Genomic DNA, 20,494 nt, shown 5'->3' on the forward strand with positions numbered 1-20,494 from the left:
ACTTTGAATTCTATTTTATTATTTAAAAATTTTAATCTTGTCATTGCATATTATTTCAAGTAACCAAGTTATATCTTACTTTCCTTTAAGTTGAATACCAGTAAACTAAAGAGGCTTTAATTCACTTTTGATTCTCCAGACAAATAAAGCTATGCATTCAAGAAATTTATCCGAGTCTAATATTACAAAATTATTAGAAATTTAAAAATTATTTGCCATTATTGCTCAGATATGCTATATATAATCTTTTTATATATTTACTATAAAAGAATACAAAACATCTGTGTTACTGAACATTAATAAAACTAATTTTAACTGTCTTTAAAAGAGGAAAAAATGGATGAACATACCCAAAGAAAAACTTTTGAAATCAGATTCAAGTAAACAAAGAATTAAGAGTTGTGCTAAAACATTCAAAATTCTTGTTGTCTTGAGAGTTTTATTTCTTAATACTAATAAAAAAAATGATTAAAATAATGAATTGCATATTTTTAAATTTCTTATACAACTCAAATTATTTTTATTAGTAATTATCTATGCAAATGAAAATATTTAAAAAATTATCTTGTATATCATTCTTAAAGTATTTTCAACAATGATACTACTGTAATTGACCACTATTCTTCAAAATTAGGAAAATTGATTTTGATTTCCATTTATTCTAATGAAACCGAAATAACTTTTTCCCCTACAATCTTAAATAATGTATGAAAAACCAATAAAACTGTATGTCCCTCATAATATTTTCTTCATTATTTAATACATACTGTGTTTGAATTAATACACATATGCAGAAACTAATAATACATGATATTCAGCTTCAGATTTTATTTTATATAAAAGTAGCAATATTTTTAAATTATACAACAGATTTTTTGGAATATAAGTGATTGGTACTGTAGTATTAAGCAAGATTTTGATATTTTGAACTACAATTTGCAGAAAATTTATAAAATTACCAGCATTAAATTTATCTTCTAGAAGAAATAAAATAGATTGCACAGTCTATGTTACAGATGTAGCATATCAGGCAAATTCTAATGGTTTTGAATTCAAATTGAATATATATTTATTTCAACCCAGTATTAATCACACCACCTTTATAAGTAAAAGTTTTACTTTTTAAAAAAGAATAAATAAATTAGACTAAGAGTCCTGTCATTTTCATGAAATTGCTATACTTTTTAAATAATCGTTATACTTCTTTTCTTGTGCATTATATAGCTTCATGACTTTTTTCAACTGACTTTCAGTAAGTTCTTTGCCTTCCACATCATGAGTAGGAATTCCCTAAATTAGGGGAGGGAAAAAAAAAGTGAGTTGCAATTTGTAATTACACGCTTTCTAAAGAGAAATGTGATCAACTCAAATCAATTTTTCTTCAGCTATTTATATATTGTTTTGAAAAGAGCTTATAGATAAAATATTAATTTATAATCTACTACTAACCTTGTCATCAAATTTGGAATATTTATCAGTCATAGATTTAAACATTTCACTGGGAGGCATTTTTTTAATGGCTTCCCTGGCTGCTTTCAAAGCCTCTTGCTCTTGTTTCTTTCTCTCCTTCTCTAATTTCTTTTCCGCTTCAGCCTGCAAAATTACAAAAATATTACTATACAAAATTAACATAAAAAATGTATCTTAACCCTCTAAGCTGGCAATAATTTGAATCTGTAACAATTATATATGCACTAGATTTTTGTAAGCATGGATGAAAGTTTCTGCAGCGAGTATAACATATAAATGATAGAAATATTAACTCTCAAAATAATCTCTTATTAGAGAAAAGAAAAATTTGTCTCTAATGTGTAGTTTTTATTGGGAAATTAAAGCTGTAGATTTCATTTCATTTAAAATATACAACCAAAATATAATAAAACAATATGGACACATATCCAGCAACTCTAAGAAATGCCTATTGCCCTTCCAGTGGTATAATTTTCTTATCAGCATACTGAACAAATCTTCATATGATATTTATGTTTTTGAATTCCTTTTTCTCAATTAGTGACAAAGTAATTGAAAGAAATTTAAGACTCAAATATAATCAACCATCGATAAATTTTAAAATCTGAGTAATATCCAATACTAAATGTTGGCATTTATATTATACAGTATCTAAAATTAAAATTCAGGCAAAATTTTTTGCCTTTATAAAACATTAAGAAATTAGAATGCATTCTTTCTTTCAAATAATGAAATTTTTACACAAAATTTCATTTTGTGTAAAAATTTATTTCATTTGTGTAAAAAAATTTTGTGTATAAGGATTTTTTTTCCCATCCGATTTTATTATCATTTTGCTCTTTTCTCTGAATAATTAAGAAATCAGATGTCATAATTCAAATAGGATTTTTGCACGTTAAGCATGAATATTAACCAATGTAATAATTTCTTGGAATCACATGATTACTTTACAACAACAACAAAAAAGAAAATACAAAAATATTCCAAAAGTTAATCAAACTATAAAGGAATTTACTTTTAACTTCATCTCCTTTTCTCTAGCAAGCTCTGCAGGATCCACTAGTTTGATGGCAGCTTTCATTCCTGTAAAAAAACAGAAAAGGCAATTGATTACAAATATCATTCTTTTCACTGTGGCTAACATTATAAAAGTAGTTTAAAGGTAAATAGTGGTCAAAGATGGTTAAATTTTTATCATTTGAGAATTAAAAACGATAAATGTAGTAGTCAGTGCCAAAATTAAAAGTGTCAGCAAATCACAAAAAAAAAAGAGAGAGAGAATTACTAAACGCTATTCTTATTTACCACATCGATTACCTACACATTAATAGGAAATACATTATAAAGCATTGTCTATTTTAGATTTCAACATGGAAAATAACACTAGAATTTTTTTTAGGGGGGAGAGGGGCATCTTTTTATTTAATGCTTTTCATCTCTCATAAATGTAGTAAAAAGGGAATTAAAAATTTTTTTTAGAGAAACTATTTTTTTATAAAAATTTAACAGTATTAATTTAGCACTTAGAAGCATTAATCATGCATAAATTGTGGCATTTTCAGAAATATTTCTCTAAATCCAATCATTTATCTTTTTATTCAAATTCAAGCCAATTTCCATCATTCCCATGATTTTGTCTTATCATCACAAAGTTTTAATTTTCACACAGTATTAGTTGAATGTCAAAGATATTTATTTAACTCGGTTAATACTCAAGGCTTGATGTAACCTTGATGCCTTAAAGATAAAAAATGTCAGCAGCATACAAAGAAATGTAAATAATTTTATTTATTTTTAATCCATTTTCCAAAACAATAAGACTGTTTACCTTTTGTCCATTCTGCTTTCTTAATCATTTCATATGTATAAAAATGAAAAGTTTAATACAAAAAAAAATGCTTAACTATGAAACATTGTATTTTATTTAAAGTTATTGCATATCTAAATTTGAGGACTAAGATTCTGAATTTTCGACACACTTAAATGACATATTTTCAGCATTCATATATAAAGAAATTTAATTATTAAATTTTTTAATATTAAGATATAAATTACCTTCCTGATCTTCCAATCGCACTCCTAAGTTCGGTAATATATCATCTCTTAATTCATCACATTTCTTAAGGATATTTGTAGCTGTAGAATAAACGTCCTCATTAAAATGGTGAAATTACATAAAAGTATGCAGTAACTATAATAAATAACACTTGGTCAAATAAGGTAAAAACATGAAATAGTGAGGTACATATTCATCTAGATTATATGTTTTCAAGTTTCATTACTTTAAAATATCATTTGTGAGGATATTATATAAGATTTTTTTTTTTCTGTCCAAGTTACCCAAAAAAATTAACAGTGAATTTAAAAACTACTACTACCCCTCTTTAGTATATTTTAAGAATAATGGTGCAAATTGGAGAAAAGAGTAAATAATATATCATTAACTATTTAAATGTTGGATAATAATATATTAACATAAATTATTATAACTGTGTACAATGCAACATTTTTTTTTTCACTTTACATTTAAATAAGACAAATATTATTGACTGAATTAAAATGAGTTGTAATTTAATCATTGAAAAGAAATATATAAAACAGACCTTACTTTAATAAATTGAAAATTCAAGAAGCCAAATGCTCAGTTTACATGAATAGCATATAAACTCTTAAATAAAAATCTTCTTACATCAACATAAAATGTGTAATAATACACTTATAAAAATAGATGCAGATATAATTTCTATTGAATATAATAATGTTTTTACATGTTCTTCAATTTTTTTTTAATAAAATGTATCTTTTATAGAATTTCACTACTACATTTTAAATACTCATCAAAGCATTAATATTTCCCCAAATTTCTATTTTTGTTTCCCTTAATTTTGTATTGCAAGAATGACGAACTTTACACTAAGTTGTTTCATATTTTGTCAAAAGAATATGAAATATCTTTATAAGCAGAAACTAAATATAAATCCATAGCAATACATACATTCCTTTAAAAATGATTTCAAATTACAGACATGAAAGTTTAGAAAAATCATTTAAACATATACCTTTAATTTCTTTTGCTTGTTGCCTGACATTTTCTCGGAAATCTGCTAATGTTCTCAAATAAGGCATAACCAAATCTTCATTAATCTAAAAAATAAAAGCAGATTTAAAATTAGTAATCTTCAGTCTCTTTCTCTTAAGTGATTTTAAACAATTTAATCCCTTCCATGTCAAAACTGAACAGAAAAATGCATAGTTATAGAAGTTTAGTTAATATAATAATATTAGCACAGAGTAACAAAAGTAGCATTTCAAACATAAACTTCTAAAAAAAAGAATGACTTAATTAACAAAACTGCTAAATTAAACTCTCTTTTCAATGTTTCGAATGTGACTGCTTTATTAAAATATTTATATTTATTGTGAAAGCATTACTCAAACAGTCAGTAAAATGTCATGGGGGGGGGGGGAGGTGAAAAACAATTTTGCGTGTTAGAACACAGTGACAAAAATCAATGTAATAATTTGCTTTATTATTTATTAAATATAATATAATGATTAACTTGAATACAATTAAATAACAGCGGTACATTTTAAGCATTAAATATGTTTTGCTAAAACAAAAAAAATTCATTTAATCAGAACACAGTAAAGTATTAATAAACACATATTCATATAATAAAGAAAAACAAATGTTTGCTGTTTTAAATAATACTGTCAAAATTTTAATGCTAAATTAGAATGCTTTTTGAATTATATGCATAATTGGAGTGCAAAACCAACAATTTAAAAATATCAATACAAATTATAAACATTAAATAGTTTAATTTGGTTACTTGAGTTATAAGACTAAAAAATCTATGAAATTTTTAGTAATATCTATTTCAAATAGGGAAAATAGATATATATAAATCCAAGAAATTTCAAAGTAAATAAATGCTTAAGCAAATGACGATAATAAATTTTAAAATAATTCTAACAAAAATAAATACTTTTTATTTAAAATAGTGATATTCAAACTGTAGAGTATTATTTAGGAGAAGATAGCAAAAGATAAGGAAGAAGGCGAAAAAGAATTATTATTGAACTCCCATTCTCCGGAAAAAAATTAAGATGAATTTCTTAAATTTAGAAATGGGATGTCATATTTAAATAAATAAAAATATGAATAGCAAAAAATATATTTCAATGAAATAAAAAATTCCAATAATGATTGAAGTGTAGTGGAAATAAAAATTTGGGTCTGAAAGAATAAAAGGTCAAAAACATTTATTTATTATATTCCTATATAAAAATGATGGTAGAATAATTAATAAATGTTCTTAAAAGAAGCTAAATTGAAACTACATAACCTATTTTTTGAAATATCCTTTATTAATGCCAATTATTTTTTAAACAATATTTATTAGCAATAAGTATTTCAGTAGCATGGAATGCTCTTGCATACCTCTGTTGTAGATGAGTTTTCTGAGGATTCTTGTGATGTACCACCAAAGCTAGCTCCAAATATCTATAAATAAAATTAAAATGCTTTATATAATATGCAAAACTAATTCATTTCATATTTAATAAAATAACAAAAAAAATGTGCAAACCTGCAATATTTTTAAAACATAAGACATAATATTAGAAAGTGCTTTCCGATTACATGGTAGCTGGTTAATTTTTTTGGTACTCATGTAGGTATTAGTAGCTGATATAAGTTCACGTATGTTTTCAAGGGCACCTCGAGTATCAATATTATCTGAAAAATTAAGATATCAATTGAAAAATAAATATAATAAACATACAAATTTTCCATCAAATTCTAAACTTGAAGATAAATTTAGTATTACATGCACATAAACAAAACGTAAGGAATAATGGCACAGTTCTAAACTTCCTAATATTTGTTGATCTTATTTTATCCTGTTTAACTCCTTATAGAGTGAATACAAAACAACTGTTCATATATTCATTGCATCCAAATCCGATTCATGTGTTTTAGGACTTAATTTAATGTTAAGATTATGCCTTGTACAATAAAATGATGCAAGATATTGAACAAATAAATACAAGGGCATGAATCAATTTAAAGGAAAAATAATTTAAAAAATCATTTCTTCAATAGCAGCAAAAATCTAATCTTTTTATTATTATTTAAAGCATTTAACAAAATGATCAAGGTAATTTGAAGTAATAGTTTTAAAATTTTTCTGTCAAAGCAAATTTTATACAGATTGTTAAAATTTTTCTAAGATGTTGAATATACAGACAATTACAACTTTTAAAATAATGCAATATTAACACATTCTTCAAAAATATTCTAGGATTATAAATTTTATTTCTATTGCCTCTAACTCTTTATTAATCAAGAAATTTAAAAGCTGTTCTTCTAAATCATCACATAATTAAATGCAAAACTACCCTTATCTCATTTCAAAACACTATAATTACAGAAATATTAATTATATTAACATTAATAAATATAATTTTGATTATAATATGAAAATGAATTATTTCTTCGTTTTTCTTAAGGATATAAAATATTATCTTACCACACAAGGACTCATGAACACCATCTTGTTTATTCTGGAAACTGAAAAAAAGTAAATATTTATTTTAGATACAAATGGCTTAGTAAAATATTCAAAAACTCAATTAAATAATATTCAATCTCTGAGCTGACAAATTTTATCATCAAACAAATAATACAAGTATTTATGTAACACTGCAATTATACGTCGACAAAGTTTGGCAACTTTCCCCAGACAATATGTTGCAAAATCACATTTGAATCACACAGAATCCCACCAATCAAGATTTTACACAGTTTCAATAATATACAGGTGCTGTAATATAAAAATAAATCCTAAATGTTTCAATATTTGCATTTAAAAAAAAAAACTTTGATTGAATTCTTGAGAAGAAATGTGAAAAATATGCATGCTACATAAATGATCATAATTATTATGGGGAAAAAACATCTGTATATCTGTTATTATTAATTTAATAAAAAATTTATCTCAATTTTGTGAAGTAACGTATGGACATAAATATTGTACTAAGCATATATTTATTAAATTCAATTCAGCAATGAAGTATGTAAAAACTAATTTATTACTTCACTGCTTTTCTTAAATTAACTTGAAACAATACAGGACAGTTTAAAAAAATATTCAAATAATATTTATTGCATAATGAATTAGGCTTGATATAAAAACTAAAAAATATTTGCCTGAAAACAAGTGATAAAATGATATAAATCTTACACAGAATATAGAGTATGTTCTTCAGGCCCCCATTTTTGAAATGCTTCTCTACCTTTCCTTGGTAGATCTCTAATGGCATCTTTAACATTCAGAATAAATTCCTATAATATATAGAATAATTTGTTAATATTTAAAGAGAAAAACTTTCACAAAGAAAATACCTTATGACTACAATAATCCTTATAAATAATATAAAACAGATAATTTTCAATGGAGTTTTAAAATTTTTCAGTAACATCATAATAAGTAAAATGGAAGTATTTTATACAAATAAATCAATTTTTGTGCAAATGAATGGAAAAACTGATTTCAAATATTTTCTTAGTGCTTTCAATAATCATAGCTATAAACTTCTATATCCTGATATAATTTTATATGTTTGCTTTCAAAATGCTTGATATGTGATACAACTGCAAGCTGACCCTAGAAATTTGGCTCTTAAATTTATATTTTTAGAAAAATCATATTCACAAAAAATATAAACTTGAGACTAAGAACACAAACAGTGTATGTTGTTTAGCTGTAAATGGCTTGAAAATATTTTATTTTAATTTTCAATTAAACTTCAAAGCCACAACCAACCCTCCAAAGAAAAGCATATGATTTATAAATCACAGATTGCCAACTTCTATTTTCTATTAATTAAGTAATTTTATTTTTAATAAAATAACTTGTTTAAAGAAATCAGAAGTGGATTTTTAAACAAAGAAACTCCAATGAAAACTACTTATAAAAATACAAATATATTACATGCTTTAACAGCTTAGAAATATTACACAGGTGAATATCATATTTAATATTTTTTAATTAGCATATTTATATATATAATACTAGATATCATTACATAAATTCATGTTTTAGAATAATATAATTCTAAAACACTACTTCTGGTATTCATAATAAGAATTTTTTTCCCCTTTACCCACAAAATAAATTAAGAGTGAAAATTCACTTTCAAAATGCTCATAATACACAAAAATGAAAAATCAACACACTTACTGATATAAGCTTTTCATAGTGAAGAGCTATTTCTAAAGTCTGTGGACTATAGTCTAAAGTGTCCTTCCATGAGTGGAGCAAGAAAGCTAATCTGATCTGTCTTGAAGTATTTTGTTCCAGTGCAGTTTTAATAGTGATAAAATTCTTCAATGATTTAGACATCTTGCATCCAGAAATGGTCAAGTGCCCAGAATGCAAAAAATAGCGTACCCAATGGTCATTATTGAAGTAGGCCTAGAACAGAGATACTATATTTGAATTACTGATTTTATTTTAATCAAACTTGAACCATATATATGGTTAATTGATGGTATTACAAGTACATAATACCATTATCTTCTAACAATTTCAATCTCTTCAAGATTCTTTCCAAATTAAAAAACATAATTTTTAAAATCTTACCTCAGACTGAGCCAATTCATTATCATGATGAGGAAATTTTAGATCAAATCCACCAGTGTGAATATCCATAGATTCACCCAAAAGACTGCTGGCCATTACAGAACATTCTATGTGCCACCCAGGTCGTCCCTATAAAAACAGATTTACTTTTGAAGAATTTAATAAAAACAGTTTTTTTTTTTTTTCAATTATGATTGAAGAAATTTTAATTGCACTTAAGTAACAATGAAATAAATAAAAAAAACTTGTAAAAAATTAGAATGTCAATTAAGGAATATTTCATAAGTATACCATTTTTTCTCAAAGATTGGAGAAGGTGTATTTGTAATACAGATATAGTACTGAAATTGGCTTGGCTTGTTTATCTATTGTTAACACATTGACTGCTGTGCTGAATTTCTTACAATGTAATTTATAAGGATCTGCCAGTCATTGGTGATCCCCACAGCAGACAAGGAGTTAAAAATTTTACCATCAAGACTATTTCCATACTCATGATAGCTTACTAAAATTATCTTTTTAACTCACTAATAATAAAACTATTCTTTAATTTGATACTAATTTGTAAGGATTTCAATGAAAGAAAAGAGCGTGTATACAATCTAAGTTACAAAAAATAATGAAGTAAAACATCAAATTCTGCAATTATTTATCATTTTCTTGGTTACATTAATAAATCCATAATCTGTTGGTAGATTTACACTGATACGAAAATATTAAAATGCATAAAACATTGAATATGATGGTGGCTGAGGAAAATGGAAAGGAATGGAGATCCCTCAAATGGACAAAAAAATTACTTGTTACCATAATTCAAATGTAACAAATGTCTTAATTAGTAGTTTGAAGAACGAATAAGAACCAACCAATCAAAATGTACACAAAATGAGACATTATAAACAGTCATCATCTACTGTAAAAAAAAGAAAAAAATCATGTAAACCTCAGTTGTACAGAATCTAATATAAAAGGTTATTTAAAAACAATACAGTAGGGGAGAAAGGATTTTTTTCTTTAATTCTTTGAGACTTTTTCTTTATAACTTTTGGATTCTTTCACTTCTGCAAACAATTGATTCATCAAAAAATTTAAATACTTACTTTTCCCCAAGGAGAATCCCATGAAGGTTCCCCTGGTTTAGAAGATTTCCACAGAGCAAAATCACTAGGGCTTTTCTTTTCACTTAATCTCTCAGACGATACACTTAATTCACCTTTCAAAAAAAAAAAAAAAACCTTATTTTTTTATATACATTTCTTTAACTCATTTACAGTACACAAGAAATGAAAATTTAGTATGCAAAATAATTCAAACCCCTCAAGAAATAGTCATTTTTATCAATTATAGGCAATTTCTTCCCATATAAAATTGAATGCATCTGCTAATTTTTACAAAGACTCAAGCACAAAGTTACTTTGAAATATATCTTCTAATTTTTGTACTATGACAAACAAATACAGGCAATCTTTGGACTTGATTTAAATATTATGTAGCATCATATTAAATAAATATTAAATGTAAGCATCATTTCAATCATTGCATTTGTACTAAATTTTAAATTTATAAACATTTTTAGACTTATGATCATTATTTTAAAAAGGTATTCTTTCTTGTTGGCATAATTTTACATTCTGCTTTTTAAAGACATGGCAGATTTCATAAACAAGCATGTCTTTATGTAATATGATTATAAAAATTCAGATCAGTAAAGTATAAATGGGAAGTTAAGTAATTCTAAAAAAGTTCTTGCATGTGAAACCTTTTAAATTTTTTGTAAATATTACAAGTAAGAAAATGGTTATTATATGTCAATAAATAGTGAAATCCTCACATTCTGCAGTGTTGTTCATTTTTTTCAATTCCCTAAATACAAATTCGTTCCCTAAAATACAAATGCTTTAATAAAGTTAAGTTTTTATTAAATGACTTGTACAATATACATAAAATGCTTAAATAGTATAAAGTCAAAGTTTAACAAATTGCTTTATATATATTATATATATAGATATATAATGACTAAAAACCATTTCAAGTTTACGTTACACAGTTACACTAATTACGATAGCCCTCACAATTTTATTGATAAATTTTTCATTGTAATAGACACATCCAACCAAGAGTACAACTTATATCATTTGCTCTTAAATATTTTTTATACATCAGAATATTTTACATTACAGCTTGATTTTCATCAATCTAAATATGTAAGCAATATCAGATAATGCTAATTCTTCCTTCAAGCTTCTTTTCAATATGATGTATGCACATATGATTTAGTTGCAAATTTTTAAAAAATGAGAAAACTATGAAACATTAAAATTACCTTCCCCTTCCTGTAATTTTTTTAAATCTCCAAAAGCTTCAGGAACTAGTTTTCCATAAAAGTGATTAGGCATTTGATCAAATTTAATTGTATCAAAATATACAGATCCATTTGATTCATACCTGAAAAAAAATGATAAAGACTTTATGTAAATACAAAGCAAATTTTCAGTTTTCCTGTATTTTAATATAAGCATGAAAATAAAATACTTACGCAAGACCATTGTCAATAATTTTTTGCACATAACTTATGATTTCTGGAATATATTCTGTAACACGTGTGATTGCATCTGGTTGAAGAACCTATAAGAAACTTAACTAGAAATCAAGTCATCAAATAACAAATATTCTAAAAAGATAATATAAAACTGCTGTATGAGACAGATTATCTGAATTATTCAGTTTGATTTATTAAAAAAAAAAAACATAATGATCTGATTATGCAGTTTGCTACATTCTCTTAATCTTAAAAATAGAACAACAACAATCCAATAAATAAACTATTTTAACTAACAAAACACTTCACATTATAGGCAAATTAAAATGTGTCGAGAAACTGACCTAATATAATTAACAAACATTACAACAATGACATACATCGTTTCTTTATTTAAATACCAGTTTTGCCATCGCAGTCAACAGAGTGATTAATTTTTTAAAAAATGACTCAATTTATTCTTGTTGTTTTGGAAATCCTAAAACATTAAACTTTAACATCATTCATATTAAAAATTCAATTGTAAATTAATATGGGAGAAAATTAGGAAAAAATAAATATCCTGTTTCATTATAAAAATGTTTTACTTTTTGCTTATTTATTTAAATCCATAAATATTCAGTTAAATATTTCCAATATTTAAAAAAAAATGTTTATTATTTTTATTATGTAAAATATTTTGTTTTAAAACAATTTCAAAAAACAGCATACTGTTTATCTATGTATAAGTTTGAATGTTATAAGAAGAAATTTAATCAAACATGGAATTAATTTTTGAATGATTATATCTTTGACAAAGTTAACTAAAACTTTAACTAGATATTTTTCCCCTAATTCTATCTTACTTCTCTCACTTGCAAGGGCAGTGACTGATAAATTATAAAATTTATTAAAACAAACGGTAAGAATGTTCTATTTTTAGTGCTTATAGTGGTGCATTTGCATGGAAAATAAAGGCTATAAAGTTTAAATATTTACTCCAATAAAAAAATATTTTATCCAAAATATGCAAATAAAATTTATTTCAAGGAACATAAACTTAATAAATAGGGGGGGGGGAAATCTGGAAAATAGACTACGTTGAATTCAGATTATTTTTTCCTGACATTATTATAAATATGTTAAGAAACTTAACATATTTATAACATAAATATGTTAAGTTATAATATAAAAAGTCAGATAGCACATAAAATGAGGACATAAAATAAAAGTTTGACTAAACTAGCAATTCTGATTTAGTATTCCCCCCCCCTTTCCCCCCTCTCTCTGAGGTTAATATGAAAACATATTTTTTTCCCCCTTCCTGCTGATGGACAAATCTTAGTTAATTATTAAATCATTGTGAATATTAACAAAATATCTAGACATTTGCAATAAATACTGAAAAAAAATCTGTAAACTTCTTGATGCACTATTTTAAGAGACATAATATTAAAAACAAATATTTAAATAACAAAAAAAAAATCCATCTCTCACTGTTACAGTAACCATCACTTAAAAGTTAACTGAAATAATCACTCTACATTTTTTTGAAGAAATATTTTAAAATGAAGTTTAATAAAGAGAAATTCTTACACTGGTGGATTAAAAGAATATGATAAAGAAATGGCATAGTTTATAAAATTTAAATTAATTAATGGAAAATTAAAAATCTAATTAATAAGTTCACACAAATTAAATATAAACAATATAAAAAAAAGAAATAATTATTGGATGATATTATATATAATTGTATAAATTAATAATTTGTAATTTTAAAAAAACTAACAGTTCCTAATAAAATTTCAGCATAAAAATTAAAATAAATTAACAATTAAAATCATAAAATTAACTTTGAAAAATTCATAGCAGCTTACATTTAAAGCTTCCATGTCTTTATAAAATGCTTCTTCCCACATTGCTGGCAATGAGAAAAATATAGAGTTATCAAATTCTGTATTACTTTGTAGCTTATCTTGCCATTCACTTATTGTATCCTCACTGCTAAGCAACAGACTTTTCAAAACCTGCATTTCACAAATATATATTTCAAAAAGGGAAATAAAAGGGAATATTATTGACAATAACTTAACAGACTGTATATGAAACATTTTGTAATACTACAGAAAGTTAAATTATTATTCTATAAAATAATCTGGAATCAATAAAAATAAAGTAAGTAAATGAAATGTCTTGCAACTTTTTCATGTAAAATAGAATTTCAGAAGGAAAATCATTAAAATTTGACACATTATAAAATGATTAAAAATGAAGATAAAATGTAAAATTACTTGCTGATCATCTGTTTTTGAGGAAATGCTATTTTCAGCATTCTGTACAGCATTTTCTGTTTTTTCTATTATATTTTCCAGCATTGTTCTTTTATCTACATCTTCAGTAGTTTCCAACAATTTTTTATAAATCTAAAAGATAAAAGTTATTAATTGTAACTGATTTTAATTTTAGATACATAAATATATTTAAAATATATACATACATATATGACAGACTTATTTAATTAATCAAATTACAATTAATTTCGAATAACAGAATTAGCTTAGGAAATCAATAATAATCTTACATGAAATGAAGAATTCTGATCTAGTAATTAAGATATGGAGCAGACATGTAATTTCTTACATTTCTCTGTGTTTAAAGGCTTCAATTAATTTATAACTAATCATTTTAATAATCAATTAAAATAATGTACCAAACATCAGAAATACAGCCATTTTTTTAAGTTATAAAATGATGTAATAAATTATAATTGGGGTAAAATTTTGAAATGAATTTTCTTTCCTTTCACTAGTTGAAATAAAGATACTTTAAAATATAAATCACAATCTCAATAAAGAAATGTAGAGGAGAGAAAAAGTTCACTAATGTTCAAGCACTTCAATACTTTTGGGTAAACAAACAAAAAAAGTAAATAAAAAAAAAATTAACTTAAACATTTCATTAAAGTTTGCAGAATAACTATTTTATATTGAATTTATATTTTACCATAAACATTGCTTTGTTTTCTATTTCAGTATTGCAACAAGAAATTTCAGACAATAATAGGTTAGAAGTTGAAAAATTTTGAGATGTCTTGCTTTAAATGAATATTAAATATAAAAAAAGGGAGGATTAAAAAAAATGTTTAATTACTTACTTGAACAGATTCACGCACATCGGATATAACTGTTTTCACATCTGTGCTCTTCTTGACATATTCGTCAAATAAAAATTTTTGCCTCGCTCTTTTGATGATCTAAAAAATAAAAAATTTTAAAAACCCAGGACACATGCAACATCAACCAAAAAAAAAAAAAAAAGATCAATATAATAGTAATGGTCAATAAGAAAAAAAAATGCCTGACATCTAAGCACTATGAAGTTAAAAAGAAGCTGAGATCTGTAGCTCGTCAAAGCAAAAAAAAAACATTCATTGACATGTTTTAAAACAATAAGAATTTCACATGTTTAATAAGAAATTGACATGTTTTAATAATAAGAATATATATTAATTCAATAAAAACTGGCAAATAAAAACAGGTAAAATAAAAATATTCAGCGAGCTCAAGCTAAAAAACAGCCATGGAAAAAGTATATAATATGTCAAATAAGCCATTAAAAATTTTAAATTGGTAAAATATAAAAGAAAATTCAGGCAATAAAAGAAATAGCAATAATTTTAAATAACACTGTTTAAAGACAAATTGCTGCTTTCATGTAATTAAAGCTACAAAGTAATAAGTCAACACTGACTTTGGCAAAAGCATGCAAATGAAAGATGTATTCAAACAGTAAAATAATATTTCAACATAAAATAACATTGTCATACACCGTATAAAATTGATTAAAATTAGTCAATAGTAAATGAAATATGTACTGCTAAAATGTTAATTTTTTTAAATTTTAAGATTGTATAAAAGAAATTTTTTTACAATGATATGTTCCTATGTTTCATTTCACATCTTTAAGGTATAACAGATATTTTTTTAATAATGCAATTCATCCTTCTAGATATTAAGGAACATGTGTTCTAAATTTTGTCCAGGGATGTAGAATTATAGAAGGTTAAAAAAACAAACGAAAGGTCATTTGCATATATCAATTACAAACCAATCTCCAGCTGGCAATTATTACATCTTATTTCATCTAAATACAACTAAAATATTAATTTTATCAATGCAAAAAGAATTTTTTTTTCCACGGCTTATTTTACTAAATTTCCTATTCCTTTAAAAGTTCGAAGAATAAAATGTTGCAAAATAAAAACATGTTTTCTAAAAAATAGCATTATTATAGCTGTTTCCACCTAGAATTCTTTGACAAACAGAAAAAAAATTCTTAATCAATCAAAAGTCAAATTTAATTTTATTTAAAAGAACTAGCATATAATCTTATTAATTTTTACACTTATTTATTTAATTAAAATGTTTAAATACCTTATCATCAATATCTGTTATGTTCATGACATAGAAGACATCATAACCAAAGTACTCAGATAACACTCTTCGAAGAATATCAAATGATATATATGACCTAAAATAAATTTTAAAAAATTAAAACTGTAAAAGAATAGACTCCAATAGATATTATCAATACTATATGGTTAGTCAATGATCATAACATCCATACTATTCACATTCTTTCATTTCAATTAAATGCTCTAAAATATGTGAAAAAATTATCTTTAAATTTTAGTTCAATTGGAGAAAGTTCAAAAAATATTATTTTTAGTTTATTGTTCTCTTCAATCTACATAAAATTAATACATTTTCATTTGCTAAACATAAAGAAGAAATAGTAAATTTTCAGTTAGCTACAATGATTTCAATTATATATTAGTCAATAAAACCAACAAAATAGATGTTTTATTTTTACTTTATTCATTAACTAAATTTAACAAGAAAAAGCATTAGTATACACAGGTGACAGACATTTGTTTAAAGGAAAAATAAAATTAAAAATTGAAATAAAAGACAAGAAAAGCACATCAACAAATTATCTATTTAAAACAATCTATTACAAAAAAGTTTAATAAAAGAAATATAATCTATCTTTTTATTGCTTTTACATTTATTGTATAGTAACTATACAAATCATAAGAGTTAGGGCAAAATATCTTGTTTCATATATTAGTTGCCAAAATATCTGCACCAATGATAGAATTCTAATGGTAAGATTAAAAGCTTTCATTAACTCTCATTAATGGAAAAGGAAAAACTTAACAGTATATTTTGATTCTTATTTAGTTAACAAAAAGATATTTTCTAAATGATTTTTACTAATAAATGTACATAAAAAAGAAATAAAGTAAGAATATTCCTTTAATTCAGTCATACTTAATTTTTTTTAAAGGCTTAAATGTATTAAGCCTTTACAAGATTTACAATACTGTATAGGAAACAACAAACCTTGCATGCCCCATATGAGCAGCATCATAAACTGTAGGACCACAGCTATACCAAAGTACTTTATTCCCATACTGAGGTATAAAAACTTCCTAAAATATAATTTAATAAGTTAAAAATCTCAGAGCTTTTAGCATTAATCAGTTCTATAATATAAATTAAAAGAGAATGTCTTATAAATATTTAACTAGAAACACTGAATTATTTGTAAAAGTTTTTAAAAAATTATTGTATTAAATTAAACACATAATTATTAATCATACAATATGTGCTCTAGAAATCTTTGTTCAAATTCTTCAAGGAAAAAAAATGATACACGTCTTCTGTAAAATTTTACTTTAAATAAATATTATTGTTATTGATTTTATAAAAATATATGCAAGTTTATATCAAAATTGCTTAGTATTAATTAAATTATCACAACTTCTAAGTTAATAACAAAACAGATGTAGATGTAAATATTTAAGAATAAAGACAAATATAATAATACATCATTATAATACAAAAAAGAGTGACTTGATTGTGAATTATTTTTCATCAACATTATTATTAACAAACATATTAACATATTAGATTTTAATAATGTTTTTTTTTTCAATAAACAATCAGTTGATTATTTATTTGTTAAATAGCATCTATCACAAAGCATAAATATATGAGGTATAAAAAGCTTATAACTTCTGTACAACAGGCTATAAAACTTCTTGACAGCTAAATGGCTGATTTATAAAATGAATGCATTTTAATTTAAAATTAAATTAAGTTTTCACTGTATATCATGACAATATTTTCTGTTCCACCCATCAATAAAAATGCTTATTAAATTATCATTAATTAAGACTTCCATATAAAATTCAGGAAAATTTGAAAGTAATGATAAAGAATTTTTCTTAATTACAAGAAAATATGATCACTATCTAAAACAGAAATGTTATCCAGTGAAATGAGTTGCACTAATATTTCCCAAATACTAGGAACATAAATCAGAACCTGGAAGGCAGTGTCACTAGAGAAATCTATTATAATCTACATGCATCAAATACACATTACAGTAAAATGTAATAACCGAAGAAAAATAAAATATGTATAATAATGAGGAAACATGAATCATAGTAATCTTCAGTTCAAGAATTAAAAAAGTAACCAAATAATACAAATATCTTTTTGTTACAATGTTTTCTTGGTCCTGTAAGTCAGACATTTCTCTTTTTTTTTTTCTGGGATAAAATGCAGATAATTAAGAAGATAATTTTAAAAATTTGTATTTATTGGAAGTATATAAAATAATGCACTTACTGAAAATTCTAGCAATAAAGCAGTTTTTAATTTTCCAGTAATGGCAAAAAAGTAGTAAACTTATTCAAGAATTTCATACAATTCTGTATTAGGTACAAGACAGAAATTTTTTTTCAACAAAGTTGAATGAAGTACGTTCCTGTCATATTATATAATTTTAAATTATATATATTTTGGCACATTCTGCAAAGTAAACACAATTTTTCAAAAAAAAAAAAATCATTCTAAAGTACGAATTCCCATCCTCCAAGATATATATATTAAGTCAGTTAGCTCTAGGTAAAACAATTTGTCCAGTAAAGTGCCAACAAACATGCATTCTCCTTTAGTATTAGTACAGATTGAAAAGTATTTTAAATTTTTAAATCTTGATCTTTAACAATAGAAGGAAACAAACAATGAAATATTAGTTACAACAATTTGGATTTTATTTACAAAAACGACTATAATGTACAATATATGAATATAATGTTTATAATTTAAATGTTGATTTAGAAAAAAAAACATTATTGATATAACCAACATAAATTGATATTACCAAAGAGATATTAAAGGGATCATAAATTTCATCAGAACGATATATTTATAACCACAGGAAATATATATATTTTGAATTTTAAAACAATATAAAAACCATTTTTAAACAATAATATTTTCAGACATTACAACAGAAAGATGCCAAAATCTTATTTAATTATTATTTCATTAAAATTTCAAATTTCCAACTTAATAAATACATATGTGTTAGCTTTAAGTCTAATCTGTAATATGCCAACACACACATTGTCCTTTATTATTAGCAGCTATACAAAAAATTATTATAAAATTTAAATTTTTTGTTCTTTCTCATAAACACTATAATTAAGAAGCAAATACAGATGATATAAAAGTAAATTGCATCTTGATTATAAATAAATCAACAAAGCATTATAAAAATCATTACATATCTGAAAACACAAATATCTATAAAAAAATATGTATCCTTCAAATCAATAAAAAAAATGACAAATCTATTCAGAAAAATAAATTTAACATATTTTAGAAGACACTAAAAAAATAGATTAAAATTAAAGTATACCTTTTCTCGAGTTAAACTATTGTATAGTTTTAATTTTGACTTTTCACTCAGAACAGGTTTTTCCCAAACAGGTTGATTACGCTTTGACATTTTTCTGCTAGTTGATGAGATAGTCTAAACTGTAATAATGATAATAAATTTTAACTATTTTATACTGAACCATAAAAGAAATGTTTTCAATAAAAATGGAATACATTAACAAACAAACAAATCTAAGAGCAATATAAGTTAATAACTTCTTGAAAACGATAGGAAAATTGATATAATAAACTTGAATCATTATTCAACTCTGAATATTCTTTATCCAAAATGGTTAAGGACAATTTAAAGTGTTTTAATGAAATTTTTAAACTAGCAAATAGATTAAAGGAATTGAATTAAACAACCAAAAAAACTAAACAGTTAAAAGTAGAGGCACGAAGATCTTTAAATTATGGCTGAAAAATACAAAATTAAAGATTTAATATAAGTATTCATTCATATATTACAAATCTGCGCCAGTTCAAACGTCATTAGAAATTTAAATTTTCTAATTTAATGAGAAGCATATATGGTTCGTAAACAAGCTAACTATTTCATATAGAGGAATCATTTCCCTGGAAAAATGAGACAAAAATAAAACGGTGAAATGAGCATATGTTTATTTTAAGAATCTAATGTTTTTGGTGATTGAGTTTCAGATTCATTAAAACAAAAACTCTTATGTTTGTATAAATGGAAATTATTCATATAAAATAAATCTCAACAAACATTAAAGAGTATGAATGTCGGTTACTTACAGACAAAACGAAATCTGAATTACACCGTCAAATCGAAAACCAGCACATGTAGCAGAAGAAATTGAAAGAAAGCACAACAAACGTTTATAATCGATTGTGGCCCATACAGGAATTTTAATCGAATGAATGATGCAATTCTGCCGGCTTATTGTATACAAGAATCATATCGTGTAATTTATGTTAGATTTTTGGTAATAAGACTTTAAAAAAAAGGAATTAAATTTAAATGAATTCTAGTTCTATTTTTTTTTTTTTTTTTCTAATTCCGTTATTACTCACCAGCATATTCAAAGTTATATTTG

The 20,494-nt window shown here is 24.2% G+C and overlaps 1 protein-coding gene across 1 annotated transcript; it reads right to left on the minus strand.

Annotated features, from left to right (window-relative positions):
- Window positions 1-813: 813 nt before the first annotated feature.
- LOC129988123 (cysteine--tRNA ligase, cytoplasmic-like) lies at window positions 814-20,302 on the minus strand. Its single transcript, XM_056096257.1, has 21 exons — window positions 20,193-20,302; window positions 19,414-19,532; window positions 17,043-17,131; window positions 16,071-16,167; window positions 14,792-14,890; window positions 13,929-14,060; window positions 13,515-13,664; window positions 11,656-11,744; window positions 11,443-11,564; window positions 10,220-10,332; window positions 9,120-9,248; window positions 8,718-8,951; window positions 7,719-7,819; window positions 7,005-7,045; window positions 6,063-6,211; window positions 5,915-5,977; window positions 4,530-4,614; window positions 3,526-3,606; window positions 2,486-2,553; window positions 1,450-1,593; window positions 814-1,290 (listed from the first exon to the last, which is right to left on the minus strand). Exons 2-21 carry the CDS (start codon window positions 19,501-19,503, stop codon window positions 1,165-1,167), a joined length of 2,202 nt encoding a protein of 733 aa, XP_055952232.1. The 5' UTR covers window positions 19,504-19,532; window positions 20,193-20,302; the 3' UTR covers window positions 814-1,164.
- Window positions 20,303-20,494: the final 192 nt, after the last annotated feature.

The sequence above is a fragment of the Argiope bruennichi genome, chromosome 10, assembly GCF_947563725.1.
Source record: "Argiope bruennichi chromosome 10, qqArgBrue1.1, whole genome shotgun sequence".
In the NCBI taxonomy this organism is placed as follows: domain Eukaryota; kingdom Metazoa; phylum Arthropoda; class Arachnida; order Araneae; family Araneidae; genus Argiope; species Argiope bruennichi.